At 40.2% G+C, this 17,709-nt stretch overlaps 1 protein-coding gene across 13 annotated transcripts in view; it reads right to left on the bottom strand.

Moving 5' to 3' along the window:
* dnmt3aa (DNA (cytosine-5-)-methyltransferase 3 alpha a) overlaps positions 1-17,709 on the bottom strand; it is a 48,467-nt gene continuing 30,758 nt past the window's right edge. For 5 of the 13 annotated variants that reach the window (XM_029495885.1, XM_029495896.1, XM_029495884.1 and 2 more), the window contains 17 exons: positions 10,541-10,789; positions 9,654-9,812; positions 9,070-9,177; positions 8,435-8,582; positions 7,914-8,060; positions 7,751-7,795; positions 6,989-7,068; positions 6,254-6,366; positions 5,029-5,212; positions 4,390-4,474; positions 3,718-3,863; positions 3,470-3,560; positions 3,191-3,339; positions 2,827-2,912; positions 2,662-2,758; positions 1,986-2,104; positions 1-1,380 (listed from right to left, as the gene is read on the bottom strand). In XM_029495885.1, the coding sequence (XP_029351745.1) occupies positions 1,239-1,380; positions 1,986-2,104; positions 2,662-2,758; positions 2,827-2,912; positions 3,191-3,339; positions 3,470-3,560; positions 3,718-3,863; positions 4,390-4,474; positions 5,029-5,212; positions 6,254-6,366; positions 6,989-7,068; positions 7,751-7,795; positions 7,914-8,060; positions 8,435-8,582; positions 9,070-9,177; positions 9,654-9,812; positions 10,541-10,789 (2,148 nt within the window). In that variant the 3' untranslated portion in view covers positions 1-1,238. The remainder of the gene's footprint in view (positions 1,381-1,985; positions 2,105-2,661; positions 2,759-2,826; positions 2,913-3,190; positions 3,340-3,469; positions 3,561-3,717; positions 3,864-4,389; positions 4,475-5,028; positions 5,213-6,253; positions 6,367-6,988; positions 7,069-7,750; positions 7,796-7,913; positions 8,061-8,434; positions 8,583-9,069; positions 9,178-9,653; positions 9,813-10,540; positions 10,790-17,709) is intronic. The other 8 variants (XM_029495893.1, XM_029495887.1, XM_029495892.1 and 5 more) reach the window with 8 other exon arrangements.

The raw sequence follows: 17,709 nt of genomic DNA on the forward strand, positions 1-17,709 counted from the left end.
AATTTAAGAATTATGCTTTTTTTTTTTTTTTTTTTTTTGGTGTGTATTCAATGTCCTTTGTGTTATTTTTCGTCTACTAATGTCTAGGCTATGTGAGTATAATTACAAAATCCCAGTAATACGAGCAACAGTAACAGCAGACGCTGATCCTGGGGATCCCGGGAAATTAGGCATTAGGTGTTGCATTACAGACATGAAGAAAGGAGGAAATGACCTCAGACTGCAGTGGCACGGCCAAAAACTCACTCTTTTGTTTCAGTATTTCACGTTGCAGGCATCACTGACCATAATTCAGCGAAAAGCGAAAAGGTAAAAATCATTTTTTGGGTGTTTCTTTGTCATGGGCTCAGCTCACTGAGGTTTAACTCAGGTTCTGAGAGCTTTTTTCTGTTTTTTTTTTTTTTTTAAACTTCCAGAGCAGCATTTCCTCCAAGAAAAAGAACTAAGTCCAATCTGGTTTAGTTATAGTCACGATTAACAACCCTATCTGCCTTGGCTTGGTTTTTTGAGGCTGCACCACATAAATCCTTTTAAAAAGCTCAGTCACCGCTCATGGCTGGTGTTGCCTCCACCTGCCTGTAATCGTTTGGTTTGAGTCAGTTTGGGACACAAAACTGCAGCGACTGGACAACCAGAGACCATTCAGTGTCCATAAGCACCAAAAACTGTAAAAGTGTTGTATTAAAGTGGCACCATTTGGACTCTTGTCACTGCCTGACCAGCACCATGAGCATTAACTGGTGTGTGTTAATGTGTGTGTGTGTGTGTGTGTGTGTGTGTGTGTGAGTGTATTTGTGTTCACTGCACTGTAGTACAACAGGAGCACTATGAATGAATACAGTTAAGTGTTCAGAGGGATTCATTGGTGTTGTGCTGATGTACGTGATGATATTAAACACAAAAATGTCAGGGCATCTTTGCCAGTTTTGCGCCCCCTGGAGGTTTGAACTCCAGTCACTGCGGCACAGTAAAGCCAGAAGACATCGGTTTCAAGGTCGGACAGGAATTATGAGTATGTGAAGAGTTACAGTACAAACTACACCAGTGTGTATGTGTGTGTGTGTGTGTGTGTGTGTGTGTGTGTGTGCGCGCGTCCAGTCATCTGTGTGATCCTGCCAGCCAACCTTCATGTACTAGCTGTAGCTGTACATATTATTTATGTGTTTGTATGGACGTATGTGTGTGTGTATGTGTGTGTGTGTGTGTGTGACAGAGAGAGAGAGAGAGTTGGTGTGTGACTAGTTGCAGGCGAAGTACTCCTTGAGCGGGGCGAAGAGGTGCCTGATGACGGGGACGCTCCAGGAACGCCCCAGAAGCCTTTGCCTGGCTAGACGACTCATGTTGGACACGTCAGTGTAGTGGACGGGGAAACCAAACACCCTGGAGACACACACAGGACGTTTCGTCATTTTACGTCTGATTGGATGAAGCTTAAACAATCAGTCTCTTCATTCGCTCCTTTCAGTTTGTTTGCCCATCTAAAAAGTTACACTCTACACAAAAACACACAAAACAATTCAAGAGAATGTTATTCTAAAAGAATGAGTTGTTAGAAATCAATAAACGTTCCTGAAAATAATGAACATAAATCTATTATTTATTGACTTACATAAAATAAACAATTCATTTATCCGATTGAAAAAGAGCTGCTTAATTGAGTGTTAGTAATCTAAAATTAGTGGCAGAACTGGAGTGATATTTAAAAGTTAAAATCAAATTAATATTATTTCCTGAAACCTTTTAGTCTCAAGTCCAAAAAATGGAGGGGGGGGGGTTCCTAATCAATCTAAACTCAACATCACTTAATGAGAATGTGATAACACAACGGTTTCAACAAATTTGAGGCAAAGCTAAGGTCTTGTATGCACTGAGCCAAAGACTTTAGTGGTATCAATTTATTTGTGTAATTGCGCTCCCTGTCCCTGCCTAAGTGTGTGAGTCATCGATTAGCTGCAAACACACACTCCACACACACACCACTGTACCTTTCCATCTCGGTGCACCAGAGGATGTCCTCTTTGCTGTCCATGTAGACGGGGAAATGCTCGTCTTTCCCCTGCTTCACAGAGTTGGAGCGTGTCGTTATCGTACGCAACTTCTCAAACTGGAATTAACATCCAGAACAAAACGCACACACAGACACAGACAAACACAAAGCAGGACACACACACACACACATCCTTTTTAAATCCTACAGCTATTCCTCTTTTACACAAGAGCTTTCTGTGATGCATGAAGATTCGGAAAAATCTATTAATAGAAAAAGTGAAAGTTATGAGTTAATTATTTACAAAACAGACTTCTCATACTGGAAAAAAAACAGTAGCAGCAGGAAGTTTTGAAAAATATTCATATGGATTTTAGACACTGCACACTCGTCTGGTGCTCAATATAACTGACCGATTTTAGGTCAACTTCAGAATTCGTCCCATAAAATGTGTTTGTTTTAATTTTTCTATTGATCAAACAGACAGTAGTAATTTCCCATTTGTCTGTTTTAGGGCCTTGTAAGTTGTCTGAAGACTCAATGTTTTTGTTTTGCGCTAGTTAAAAAGATAGATGTTGTGATGATAATAATCACGCATACACACATTTCACACACACACCACACACACACACACACACACACACACACACACACACACACACACAGGTGGATACCTTGGCTGTGCGCCCGTGCTCAAGACACTCTTGAAGATCCAGCTTGTCATTGGCCATCGGTGTCAGAGGTCTGCAGCATGGAGAGACAGATGAAAACCTAACCCTAACCATGAAAGCCATCCTAACAGTGGTGTGTATGTGAGTGTTTGTGTGTGTATGAATCACCTGGACATGCCTGGCAGGTTTCCCCAGAAATAGCGAGCGCGGTGAGCAGCGGAGACTTCCTTGGCGTCGATCATCACTGGGTTACTCTGTAGAGACAGAGCAGAGTTAAGTTCTCCCCCTCTGAACATCAAACTTCGTCTGTTTCAGGATGAGACTCAGCCAAACTGAATTTTAGAACTTCTATCAGAGTTAATAATTGACTGGTACAACTTAAACTTTAAAATATTTCAAATTTTGATTTAAAATAATTTTCTAATATTTACTAATATTTTACATTTTTATTTCAAAAGGCAGATTTAATTGGTACAGGTAGTTCAAATGAACTCCACCTTGGCATTTGTATTTTATAAATGTGTCACTGCACCTCTAAAAAGCGAGAGATGTCCCGTTTGTCGCTCACTCCCATTGCGACCACGTTCTCAAACAGCCAGAAAAAAGGCCGCTCGTCGCCTGGTTTTGGTCGAGCCTCATGCAGCAGACGGTAAAACTCGAAAAACAACCGGCCGGTTCCCTCTGCAGGAGGACAGAGTTTAGTTTAGAGTAAAAAAGAGCTCCGACTAACGTGAATCAAAGATGTTTTCTTATTGACAACAGAAGAATCCTGGAGCTATGTTGGAATAATCTACTCAAGGCCACTTCTGACCGTAAAGGCCTTTCCGTGCAGGGTTAACTATGGAGAGGTCGTTGCAGGGGCTTCCTCCGATCACCAGGTCAAATGGTCCCCACTCTTCAATCTAACAGGCAAACGACAACATCAGTGGACTAGGCAGCATTAAAAAAGAAAAGAAGAAGAAATAGTATCCCTACAATTCTACGACCACGTAGATTCAGACTTTAACTGACTTTAACTGTCTTTATTTGTCTCAGAGCAAAGATGAGAATTTCACTTACATGTTTGCGAGTCACGTTGCGAACATCTCCCACGTACATGATGCGGCCGTGGTGTCGAACCATGCCGACAGTGATGGAGTCTTCGCACACCTCCGACGCCACGTACTTGTCGACCTGGATGCCCAGATCCTTCAGCACCAGCAGACCTGGGTGCCCACACACACACTCATTTAATCACCATCTGCAAAATGCTTCCAACAACTCTTTCAGTCCTACAACGAGTCAGAAAATGTTGTGATCATGTTTAACAGTCTGCTGTGGGAGTGAGATCGTTTCATGCACATCTGCTGCAGCTTCACGCACTGAAATGATTCATCCATAAACTGATGAGTTCATTGACAAAAATCTGGCATTTCAGCGTCATTAACCAAATAAAAAACATAAACTGCTGTCAGTTCCTCTCTCCTTTTTAAATTATTCATTATTTTTGAATGAATATTTCATTTATAATTTGAAGAGCTTCAGCCAGACATTTTTCAGCCATTTTATTGTTATTTAAATAATAACTTTAACCACAACTCATATCACCATGCTGACGCAGTCACAATCACAAAGTTAACAAGCTGATAACAAGAGTAATGTCATAAACATACATCATGAGAGGTCATGCATTTGAATTATATCATCACCATCCATCCGACAGTTGTAGAGAGGATTCATCGGACCACGTACCTGTGGCGATGCCATCGAACAGAGAGAGGACTCTGATTGGTTGTCTCTTCTCTGCTGCAACGGGAGGATACAACTTGGCCGGCTCCTGAAACAGAGAATAAAGAAGAAGACGATATTAACCTGAACAATATGTGGAGGGAAAAGAGCAGCACATGATATATCCATTTTGAGATCATCATTCAAAAATGTATCAACAATTTATCTTTTCATGTATGAATGTTTCCCGTTAAACTGTGATGTATTTCATCTCATATTTATAGAAAGGTTATGGTGATAAATTAGATCTAGGAGGACAAAAAAGATTTATTACACCTGACTGACTTACAGCGTGGGAGGTTGTGGAAAGAACAGAAGCAGAAAGGAGGTCTGACGGCTGCAAATTTAATGTTTTAGGATGCATGTATTTATTATGTGCATGAAGAAATATAAAATGCCTTCAACAATCTACAATTTAATCAGGGTAAAAACAAATTATTATTAAATACTAGAAAAGTAAAATATACCTCATGCAAACCGATAAACAGCTGATTTATAAAGTTTATCTGCAAACACTGTAAAGACTAATTTACTAATCAGTATGATGAGTTAACACGTTTATGTGAGACAAACAGAAAAGAAGTAAATGGGGTCGAGACGTACGAATTCTTGCTCGTGGTTGTTGGCGAAGAAGTGTTGTAGCCTGCAGGGCCAGTCGTCCCGTCGCCGCAGCAGACCGTAGGTGCTGCGGGGGCCACACATGTAGCAGTTCCAGGGGTCTTCTTTGATGGCTGCTGCCGCCGAGCCGGCTCCCACCAACAGATCCACGCACTCCACGCAGAAACACCTGCAGACACACACAGAACGATTCATCATAAAGTCTGAGGGAAATTGTACCTTTTGGTCTTTTAGTTATAATCCAGCTGATGTTAAAGCAAAAAATAACATTGGCATTATTGTAATTTTCCCAGACTTAACCGCAGATGACTCAAAAAAAGAGACAAGCACATCAAACGTCTGATGATGTGATGACACAAAAGAAGTTATAGGTCACTATTTCAGATCAGGAAATGCCAAATGAACAGTTTATGAGATGGTTTTAACAGCAGCCATCATCTTTTGAATTCACGTAAAAAAAAGCTGCTGTCTGTCTGGTTGAGCTTCTTTTCCAAGTCAAGTAAATTTTTGGTAGTATGCTGCCCGCTCCTGAGAGAAGTTTTCTTGAAACATCTTTCAAAAAAAAAACAGGTCCAGACTTTCTTTTTGTATAATATTTACAGACTTAACAATCTCCCACCAAGAGGAAACATATGGCGACAATCTTAAGAGGCCAAAACCTCAAGCAGGACTAGACAGGATGTAGGCGGCCATCTGCCTCGACTGATGGGGTTAAGAATGAGAGTCAGCACAGAGGAAGAACTAACTATTTAGTTATAGTGATAATAGCACAGCAACAATAATATTAATGATATAAGAATAACTAAAAGAAAGCTAATAGCAGTAATAGTTCAGGAGCAGACAGTCAGTCGGTCTGTGAGTCTGCAGCTGTGATAGATGACAGTTCTCAGTTGAGAAACAGCCACATTGGCTCTGATGCTGGCTTCAGGTGAATGTTTTTACTGGGACTCCTGATCCCTTCAGTGTTTGCAGTAATGAGGTCAAAGCCAAAATCAACTGTGTACTCTGCGTTCATGTAAATAAATCCGATCCACGTGAGCCGGCTGACTCAGTTACCACTAACGGATCTGTACATCACGTTTTGACAGTTCTGCGTAAATTGTTTCTGTTGCGGTGGAATCTGAGACCTTGTCCTGGCCACAAAAAAATGAAGGAACCTCTGCCTGCCAATCGTGAGCAGAGCGGTGTATACAGACGGCGGTGGACTGACCTACAGCAGTTGTTGTTACCACACATGAGCACTTCCCTGCCTCCACAGCAGATGGTGCAGTAGGACTGGTAGCCGTCGTCATCGTACTGGTAGGCACACTCCAGGAACGAGTTCTGACAGGAGGAGAAAACAGGATCAGGACAAGGGCAGTGGTCTTTGTGAAGGCAGGGAGGAAACACAAACAGGTCAAAACAGGATGACAAAGTGAGGGTGCCTTACTGTCTGCATCGTGTCGAGGTGTGGTCGATGTGTAGAAGTGTTTGTTTGGTCAATGTAAGCAGAGCTGAAGCTAAAGGCAGTTTGTATTGTTAATTAATCTCAATAATGATTACATGAATCAATTAAGTGAATGATTTAGTTTATAAAAATGTCAAACGAGGTCATCATCTTTAAGTCAATGGTTTTGTTGCATTAAAATAAAAGACGGAATGTAAAATTACATGAAATAAAGAAAAGTAGGACGACAGAATATTTTACATCTCTGTGAGTTAGTGCACAGAAATGTCCCAAAAACAAACAAACAAACAAACAAACAAATTAGAACTGCATTTATCACTGATTAAATTGAAATATGGTGATTTTGTCACATACAGCAGACATGTACTGGAATGACGTGTGAGATCAGCAAACTAATAAAATATGAATAAAGTGTTTCACAGAATGACACGACTGCTAAGATGGTTCGATTTAAAGTTGATAGAGAATAAAATTTAAAACAAATAGTTTTTTTCTTACTTTGCAGCCCTGACACATGGCTCCCATGAAGAGAGGATGCTCCAGAGAGACATTGAGGCTTCCGCAGGAGATACAGATATCTTAACAAATGCAGACAGACAAGCTCAAACATCCTTCACATTTTAAAGGTGTGATGAATACGGCTTTCACTGACCCTCAGGGACACATAACCATGATGAGCTTATGGTTAATAAAAAGAAGTGTATGACAGGACTCACAGATATTTGACCGCTGCTATAGTTTATGACTTCAATAAACTTCAATCCAGCTCATCATCTATTTTTCACTCCACTCAAACAGTAAAGATTAAATTCCCTCTAAAACTGGAGGTACAGAAACAAGTAATTTAAAAATGAGCTGAAATCTTAAATCTGACCTTAAATTTACAATAAAAACATCTGTAATGGGCCATAATTGAAATTATTGTCTCTACAGAAGAGTAAAAAAGAAAATTAAATAATCGGCCAACAACAGAGTAATAAAAAGTCAAAAATGCCCTCCAAACATGTTCTTGATGAACATGTTTAAGATCTGGATGGCCAAGTTCAGTGAATTTTTAAACGATCTATTAAACATTTAAAGATGCGTTTAATTTCAAAGCTATTCTCAGAGTTATTTTCATTACTTTCCTGGCAAATCATTTTTCATCAGCTTTTACATTACTACTTAATGTCAGGGTCAGTATTCAGAGCTCCAGATAAAAACATTACACGATACAGTGTAGTACAATAACATGAAATAAAAATTCAAGAATAATTTTACCTTCTATATTCCTGGTCTTCTTTTTGATCTCATAAATAAGTCTCTCTGGAAAAACACAACACGTCATAAAAACTCATCACTCTAAATATGTACAAACACAAGCAGCACATAAATAAATGTTCTTTTAGTGTGGGTGCACTCCAACTCAACAGGAAGTGGTTACCTCTGGTCCCCTCATCGATCACCTCTCGGATCTTTGCTTTCTCGGCTGCATGGTTTTTGCGCGGTTTCTTCGCAGGTGGAGGTGTGTACGCTGCTTCAGGCTCGGCCCACATCTCCGGGTAAACCTCTTTATATGGATTCTGCTCCTCTGAGTTTTTAACATCATATCGGTACCATTACTAACAGTTGACATTTGGAAGAATGAATCATTTCATCAAAAAGTTACGTTGTCAGTTTGTCCCCGCTGCCTAAATCAGGGACAGTCAGATACACATCAATGCCTTTATCCAGTTTCTACAGTGACACGGGCCAAGAAAAGAAGTGAATAGTGAGTTTGAGATGGTAAAACTGTCTCACTGTGTTTGGATTTGAAAACGCTGATTGGATTGATTTTTACTCAGCCAGTAGCTTCATTCAGCTGGGTTTGTGGTGGTTTGAGGTCTATTTGGTGGTAATTTCCGAGTCTTCCAATAGTCAAGCATAGATACATAGATAGATGGATGTGTGTGTCGTTGTGTGTACCTTCTGGAGGGTCCAGTGATTGTGGTCCGCTGGGCAGGAAGCCGGTCATGGCCCACTCTATCATCTGTCTGGTCTGAATGTCCACGCCTTCTGCATCATCACTGGCATCACAGGAAGGGACTGGCCTGCCCGCCCGCACACTGGCCACCTAACCACAAAATAAACACACACACAACTTAATCCCATGTTACAATGTAACGCAGTGGAAATAAGTCTTAAGTGTGGCTCATAAGATAAACACATATTTGCATGTTGATTTAAAAAAAATCCAAATGATTACATCAGATTTTCTTTAGAATGCTGAATGAGTCTTTTGAACTAATCAATGGAAAACAAATAAATGAGTAAGAAAGTGAACAAACCTGCCCACATGTTACCACCTTTAAGTCGTGGCCAGAGCTGGATGTTATCAACACCTCCACAAATACAAAATACCAAAGTTGCATAAGAGCAAAATGAGTAAACCATGACCTTTACACGTGCACATTCATATTTTGGTCTTTTAGATGAAAACTTCACCCAGAGTGATTTTAGAATAAGCGGAGTGGCAGACTATAAACATTTTACCGACTTAAAAGTGAATAGAAAACCACACACTCCCTGACACTGGGGAGTTTGGATGGTGGCTTTGTTACCTGCAGAGCCTCAAAGATGGCTTTCCTATACATGGACTGTTTGTTGTAGGTGGGCTGATGGAAGGCAGATGAGAAAGAGCTCAGGGGCATCAGCTTCTCCACACAAACCTGCAAAAGGAAGATTTTTTTTTATGTTCGTGTTCAAGATTGAAGAAAAAACCATAACTAAACACAAGGTTAAGAATGTGGTGGACATCAAAGTTCAAGGTATAAAAAAATCCATATTTTCTATGGTTTTACACCTTCAGAGGATCTGTCTTGTGTGTAAAAGAATAAATTCAAGTTCATGAAAGAGGAATGCAGAAAGATCAAGGTCGTCTTTCAGTAAATCAAATTAAAGCTCTTACTCTCTTACTTAAGTTTCTACTTAAACCAAATAATCTAATGAGTAAAATAAGTAAATAAATAAATAATAAAAAAATAAGTAAAATAATTAAAAATAAAATAAACTAGAATAACAATCAAACAAAAGAAAAATGATTATAAGATCATGAATTAGAGCGCGAGTCAAATGAGTCTTCGATGGTGACTGACATCTATCTGTGAAAAGTTTCAGCAAACTGCCTCATGATCTGTTTACTCACCACAGAGAACTTGCCATCCCCGAACCACATGACCCAGCGTGTGCCGTCAGCAGCTCGACTCCGGCCGCTCATCCACCAGGAAACGATCCTGCCGGGCCACCAGGAGAAACCCCGCAGCTTCCCGAACACCAGAGTCCCGATGCCAAAGCCCCGGCCATCCTGTCGGCGAGACAAAACAGAAGAAAAGATGGCTGTGAAGAACAGCAAAAACCTGGACACAATAATTCACCGTCAATGAGCGTCAACACACAATCTTCCTCAGCAGATGGAAGAAAAACAAACTGTCACTCAACTTTTAACTCAGAGAAATGAGAACAATACAGATGTGAACATCTGCCCGGTTACGGCTGAGCCGAGGCTCTGAGGACAGACTCAATCAATGCGTCTTAGTCAATGTTGTCTAGACAGCTGCTCATTTTTTGTCTAGTTTTTCTGTGAAAAATGAAGGTGACCTCCAACACTGTGGCCGGATGCCTGAAGCGCTGCTGCTGCCGCTCCGCTTTATGTTTGAGTCTGAGCTCTGCTGTATCTCTCTCCACCTCATTTCCTGTTGCTGCTCCATCGAATTAAGGCATAAGTGGCCTGAGTCATCATTTCTGTTCTCAGCAGCTAATGAGACGATCCAGGACTCGTGTGTTTGGTGGATTATTAGCGTGCTAATTGGCTGGGGAAATAACATCCCATACTAATTTCTCCTGCTTCCTGCGAATTCAAAGTTTGGTTAGAGAAGGACAGACACTGCAGACATACGAACAAGTTTGCTTCATGCTTCATGTGTGTAAATGTCATCTTGAAACCGGAGCCACGGCTGCACCTACAGCAGGAAAATGTCATTGAGGGGGGAAAACACAGATTTTTATTTTTTTGATAAATAAAAGATGGTCTACCCGAGGAGTGGCTTCGGACACTGCTGACATCACTGGGGGATGTACCTGGTACTCTATCTCACTGGGTGTGGCCTGCTCCCCCCGAGCTACGGGCTCAGGCGTCACAGCCACCGTCGGGGAGGCGGGGTCTGTGTGCTGCTGTGAGGGTGCAGGCGCTGGACTGGCCGGCTCTTCCTCTTTTTGGAAGTCAGCATCCGATAGGTCGTCCATCATGTTTATCTCTGCCTCTCTGTACGCCCGCCGCTCTGCCTGTGAGGGAAACACACACAAAAACAAGCAATGAGAAGAAAAGCAGCGAGCGCTAACTGTGTGTTTTCTGGTCTCAGACCTGTTGAAAAATATATTTGAATCCATGTTGAGGTAACAAATGAGGCGCTACTGTGGGACAAGAACAGAAACGATATGAAACACATTCATTCTGGCATTTCCCCTTCATTCCAAGTGGTGAATATTTACTCTGGACTGTGGGCTCCTGCTGTGGGAACCAACTTTTGGCATTTTGACCTTATCTGTGCATAATTACATGGTTATACTACTTAACTCCTACAGTATGTTTGACTTTCCAGCTCCAAATCCACACGTTTCACCATTTATGGCTGTCAGATTTTACTTTGGAGGAAACTCCTCCACATACATAACCTCCTCCACTACAGCTCATATGATTAGATAATAGATTAGTCATACAAATAATTTATCATGGGAAAAAATGCAGAGCCCACAAAGTGGCTTCTGAAAATCTACTGCTGACTTTTGATGAAGAAGGATTTTACTTTTTAATTACAGAGCTGGTGGTGAAGAGGTGAGTTGAAAAAGAAAAAGAAATGGGGAATGAGTTAATTTTTACTGTTGATGTTTTACTGAAATAGTTAAGTGAGAAAAAAAAAAAATTTATTAATTATCAGCATCCACAACCTTTCATGTAAGAGTAAGGATAATAGTTCTTTATGCAGAGTGACATCAGTTTTTAACGTAGATGTTTTCTGGGCTTCCCGTGTTATCCGGACACACCATATTAGAAAATTTGCACATTACAACTGATTTTAAGAATATTTTTATATGAGTGATTTTGTTTATTTTATTCTGAATGGTACCAGTGGAGTAAACATTTGCTCTCATAAATTACTACATGTCTACATAAATTATAAGAATCGAGGAATGTCCAATGACTCAATAAAGTATCCTACTTAGTTACAGTCGAGTGGCTTTGCTTTCTGATATAATCGATAAAGGGAGGCCAGATCTCCTCCCAGGAAACAGGAAACCAGATCACTGAGTGCTTTTATAGGCGCTGAAGTCCGTTGGCTTCAAGTCTTATCCTTTTTAAGTTATTTTCTTCGGGGTGATGTGATGTGTCCATAAAATGTGAGAAATGTGCACATACATAACCACTTAAACACGACTCTGGCGGTGTCTGGGATCCAGACGGAGGATTAGAGCTTCACGTGACAAACGACACACTTTTTACTGATTTCACTCATCAGATAGCTTTAAGGGTTGATATAAAACACTGTTTCATCATGTGTATATAAAAGTGGATGGAATCCCAAAGAGCCATAAAACCTGCATTCTCCACTGGCTGTAAAAAGTCAAACTGCATTGAGGTCTATGGGAAAACGACCCCATTCTCACTTGATTTATTAGCTCAGTAAACGTCTCCCTATTGAGTTTGAGGTCTCAATCGCCACTTTCAACTCTTCTTCAATACATTGATGGGTTCATTTGGAGGAAAATGAAGCAGGGTATGCATTAGGGGCGTGGCTGGCAGGTGATTGACAGACTGTACCAGACAACCAGGATAAAGGACAGATCAGCCCCATCCTCACTTCTCCTCAGCTCCACCTTCTGGAGGCTTAAAATTAGCTGCTCATAAACCAACGTGTGATGTCAGAGGGCCTGATCACTGATCACTAAGCTGCAAATATGTGATACCGTATAAGTTCATCATCTCATTCATCTAAAGTTCAGCAGTAAGACGGCCTTTTTGTCAGTTTTCACACATCAACCCCAACTATTACTCATTAGGTGTTTCCTCAAAAGTTCCTGCTCTGTCTTAACTTTCTTTTGACCTCCCTCCTGCTGGTCTTACAAGCAATCGGAGTCCCTCCAGGAGGTCCTGCAATTGATGTTTAACGTGGCTTTTCTGCAGCTGATGTGGTGGCTGCTCTAGATCAAGGCCTTAGTGCCCTGGGCTGTAGGAACAATCCTTTAATTGTTCCTCTAAACAGGAAGTTTGAGGGGAGTGGAGCGGCAGGGAGGGAGTTCAATGGGTTCAGCTCAGGAGAGAAAGAGCGAGAGAGAGAGAGAGCGAGAAAATAAATAGGATTATATTATAAAACAGAGGAAAGTAATACAGACAGAGAGAGAACATTAAAACGTCTGATGAGCGACAGGAGCAAAACAGGAGGATGCAGGAGGCTACGTTTTTTTCCAGCTGAGGTCTATTTTTCTATTTTTGTGCTAATTTTTTCACGAATATAACTTAACCTAAAGTTCACAAAGCTCATGAAAGTGTGGCAACAAACCATGACACATCAGATTGACCAATATCACAAGTCCTGCATCAACGAGAAGGTCCATAAAGGAAGCGCTTGGCATTTTAGAAAGTATAAGTAACTTGTCCCCACATCTGTGGGATAATGGCAGCGAAGCAAAAATTGCAGCACATGAAAATATAAATACTCGTGAAGAAGAGCCTCAATTATCTTCTTTTAATATAAAAATTATATATACATACGTTCAAATCACAAATCAACACACAAAAAGAAAGAGCCTCATCTGAAGAAAAGAGCCATTTCAAATCCAGTGCAAGCTTCCATAACAGATTAAATTAAAAATAATCATGACCTCACTGGTTACTACACTGCAAGAGTCTCACTGTGGCCCAGATGTAAAATCCCACGACTCCACCAGAGCATTTCCATGACCTCAAACATCGGCCCCTTTTGGTTTTTAACACTGGGGAGAACATTTTGGTTGCCCTTCCCTGAGCTGAAACCGTACCGTGGAATGACATAAATTCAAGTGAAAGAGACGGTAAAAGTGAGGGTGTCGGGTTGTGACAGCTCTCTCCTTAGTTTGACCCTGAGGTGAGCGGGTCACTTTTTCCTGCTCCTGTTGACCTCTGACCTCATAAAATCCAAATCAGCCTGTTACACGGATCACAGGCAGACCACACACACATACACACAGACGCACTGTAAGGGAATCTGCACATACCGTCTTTGGTTTTAAAATATCTGGAGTGAAAAACCTGGAAGAGTCTCCAGAATCTCATCAGACATATTAATTGGTGTCTGATATCTCACATGAGGGAAAATCTGGTTTTTGATTGATTTGATTTTTTGAGTGGGCTGTTGATGGAAAGGAGCCACGCATTATATTTATATATATATAATTTGATTTCTTAAGTCTCAAATGTTTCTATGCTATATGTACATCACATTTCTCCAAACTCGTATTTAATGAAGATGCGACTTTAATCGATAGTTTTGTCACTTAATGTTGCAGTGCTTTTCTTTTTTTAGTCTAGTTAACTGTTGAAAATGTTATCAAGCGTTTAGGGAACGGCATCTTTTGTTGAGCTTCATTGCAGGTATTTAAAGCGTTTAAGTGTTTATTACTAATTTACTTTATGTCCTCTCTTTTATGATCTGTGTTTGTTGAAGCCTTTACAGAATGATAAAGTTGATTTAAATTGAACCGCAGCACACATCCTGTTCCCATTATTATACTTTCACTGAAACTTTGCACTTTTGTTATCACAGCATTAGAAATATTACTCCTTGTTACATGAAAGAATGAATTTGAATTGAAACTTTTCTGCTCCTGCTGCTGTTGTGAAGGAAATGAGTTAGTTGCTGTCAGCGTCTGGACCGGATCATCTCATTAGAAGACTTGGACCCGACTCGTGTTGCTGACAGATATCAGCCAAAATCATGCTTGCTGGATGAAACTGTGTTTGTTGCCTGGCAACATCAGCTGATTGAAGGGTCCATCATGAAGCTTCGCTGCTTTCAGCGATGAGCGTGAGTCAGTCATCTACTGCTATTTCTGTTAAAGCAGCACTCATCTTCATCCAATGGAGGAATAAAGGATGAATAAAATCCTGTCTGAATATATTTATACTGTGGAAGAAGATTTATTGACTGTAATGAAGCCACACGATAATTAAGATCAACATTGTAGCTACTACGAGTCTATAATGTTTTTTCTCATTATATTAAATTTACAAAGCTCCATTTTACAGCCGAGTGATAAAATCCTTCAGCTACATGTCAGCAGCTTTTATGTTAAACTGTATGATCACATCTTATCCTGAATCCTGACCCAGTAACATATATTTTATTATTGTAGGAGCTAAAATTAATTCACTTGAAATATTTGTGAATTTCATGATGTCAGCATACAGTTTCATTCAATACCTGCAAATATTCAGTGAACGAACCCGTAAGTGTTTGCTCACAGGTTTAGTTAGACTTTCTAATTACTTACTCACCTATAAAAAGGGCAGTACAAGGACCATTAACAGAATATAAACTGGGAGGCTACGCTCAAACCTCCTGGCTTGTGATGAGATGCTGAACTTTTTTCTGGGTTAACCAACTAGATCGCATCCAAAGTTCAACACTCAAGCATTTACTTTTAAACAAATTTTGAAGTAAAAATGAACATGAGTAGAATTTCTTCCCGTATGTGTTGAAGTTTATGATGCACACAAATCAAATGAAACCATCAGCAGAGTCAAACATACTTTAAATGTCTGCACATGTTACAGGACAGCATGTTCATCCACTGTTCTGTATGATGTTTGGCTGCTGGTACACATCAAAAGGCTCCGTAAATAAATAGGAGCAGCTTGGTTATTATTCATGTTGTCTGTGAGTCTTTAGTCTTTTTCCTCTGTGTTTGACTAAACTGAGTCCACAAAGTCGCTCAATATATTACGATGACATGAGCCAGAGTAGAGTTATACACAAGAAAACTGAATAAAAACTTCATGTGGGGTTCATGAACACACATTAAAACTGGTCTAAAGAGCTCTGAATTGTTATGAAACTTTGCTTTATTATTTGGAAAAAACGTGCCCACCCAACTTGAATAGGCCAACTTATATACATTATATAGATGATTGTGCAGACGTTTTACACACTACAGAGGCTGAGTGCTCTCTAAATGTCCACATGATGTCCACAGTTTCTCTGAAGGACACAGAAATGGATCAGGTCTTGTAATGTTGGGAAAACTTAAGATGTGATGTAACACCACAGTCAACAGAAAACTCTGGGGCCCTGCTTGCCCCCTTTGTTTAAAATCCTGTTGCACATTAAGCAGGTAAGTAATGTGAAACCACACCCACATGGCTCCTGCCAGAGGTGATAAACAGAATAATGTGCAGCTGAAGGGAAAATCCACATTTTGGCGCCCACAGATGGATTCTCATCCATCATGTAGCGTCTTCAATGAGGCGTCATGCCACAAAATATTGATTTAATTATAAGTTTTTCACTTTTACTGCACTAAATACAAAGTTATTTGTTTCCCAAGTTTATTTCTCTGTGCCTAAAGCGTCTACATGGTACAGCTGGTGCTGGTAATTGTTATCACAGCCACGTTGTTAGGAAAGTGATCTGTGGAGCTGCTTTGCATCGTGACAAAAACCCAAATGTGCAGATGCTATAAGGCAGACGGCAGCAGAACAACACAGTATGTGTGTTTTCCTGGGACAAATAAAATCAGGAGGGGGGTCGAGGGATGCAGAGAGGCTGTAATGTTGTGAGTTACGTCTTTGAACTTTATTGAACCCCGTGCCCTGGTCAGTGTTTTCACTCTTTGCACCGCCCCGTTGACATCTGACCCCTCACCCTCTGACCTAACCAATGAGCTATTTCTTAGGCCACGCCTCCTTTATGAGTGTGACTGACCCTGACCTCAAAATGAACCCAACGCTGCTCAAAACACACACACACACACTGCAATTAAGACAGCAGTTAATAGCCTCTCTTGCATTGTCAATAGGAAACACACCAAGCGACGGCTCTTTCATTAGCATCGATCACAGCCGTGGGACATGTTAAAGAAACACAGTCACTGCTTTTCTATGAAGTTCTCCTGAAATCTCCTGAAATGAAATGGGCCAAACATCTGCCTGATGGCTGTGGAGAACAATACCCAAATGTCTGACCTGACTCCGCCACAACAGTTTGGTGACTTTGTTTTGTTTTCCAATCATTAGCAATATTAAGTCACCATTCAGATGCTTTTCCAGATGTTTTAAAATGGCAATCCAACCAAAATGAATAAAAAACAAAACAAAACTGGAAATTGATAAGCAAATGGATCAAGCTGTTGTTTTCTCCTTGTGAACATAGTTAGAGCACTTAGAAGGTAAACTACACAAAGTCTGAGGTCAGCCAAACCTGATTTGATATAATTGTTCTAATTGTTAACACCATGGGGAACCATTTTCACACTACACACAAAAAAACTAACAGAAACTCAGATAAAGTCTCAACCAAAAGAAACATCAAGTAGCTAGGAGTAAAAAAAAAAGAAAGAAATAAAATAAAAGAGCTCTTGTAGTAAACAAAATGGACCAAAAATGGAAGTTTGATAGATGAAAGCAAACGAAAACCTGATGTTCACCTTAAAATATAAGACTTCATTGGCTTGGTGTTGTTTTCCAGCCGTTAAGATAATTTAGTGACCGTATAAGTGTCGTTTTGGTTGATCAAGGAAAAAAAAAAAAAAAAAAAGGAGGGGGGCAGCAATTCTTCTCATCACACTTCCTGCACTTTTAGTTTTAGGTCACAGCTGTAGTTTTTCTTAGTGTTACTTATTATGGTTATGGGTTTAAACCGATATATGAGTGCATTATTTAGGCAGAACAACCCCAAAATAGTGCCGGTGTTCAAATTAAAATGTCAGGGATCCATTTGAGTTTCTTTCTTACTTGTGGAAATAATGTTAAACTGTTCATCATAGTCCTTGACCTCCCACGACAACAAACAGCCCAACAGCAAATAAACAAAACTGACCTCTTTTTGGTCTCATCCAACTCTCTTTCAGATCTTTTACTTGGAATGAAACCACCAGCAGCAAAAAAAAAAGGAAAGTTTGCTACCAAAAAACAAACAAACAAGCAAACAAAAACTTTTGGAAGCGTAAAAAAC

The sequence above is a fragment of the Echeneis naucrates genome, chromosome 24 (genome assembly GCF_900963305.1).
Source record: "Echeneis naucrates chromosome 24, fEcheNa1.1, whole genome shotgun sequence".
Lineage (NCBI taxonomy): Eukaryota > Metazoa > Chordata > Actinopteri > Carangiformes > Echeneidae > Echeneis > Echeneis naucrates.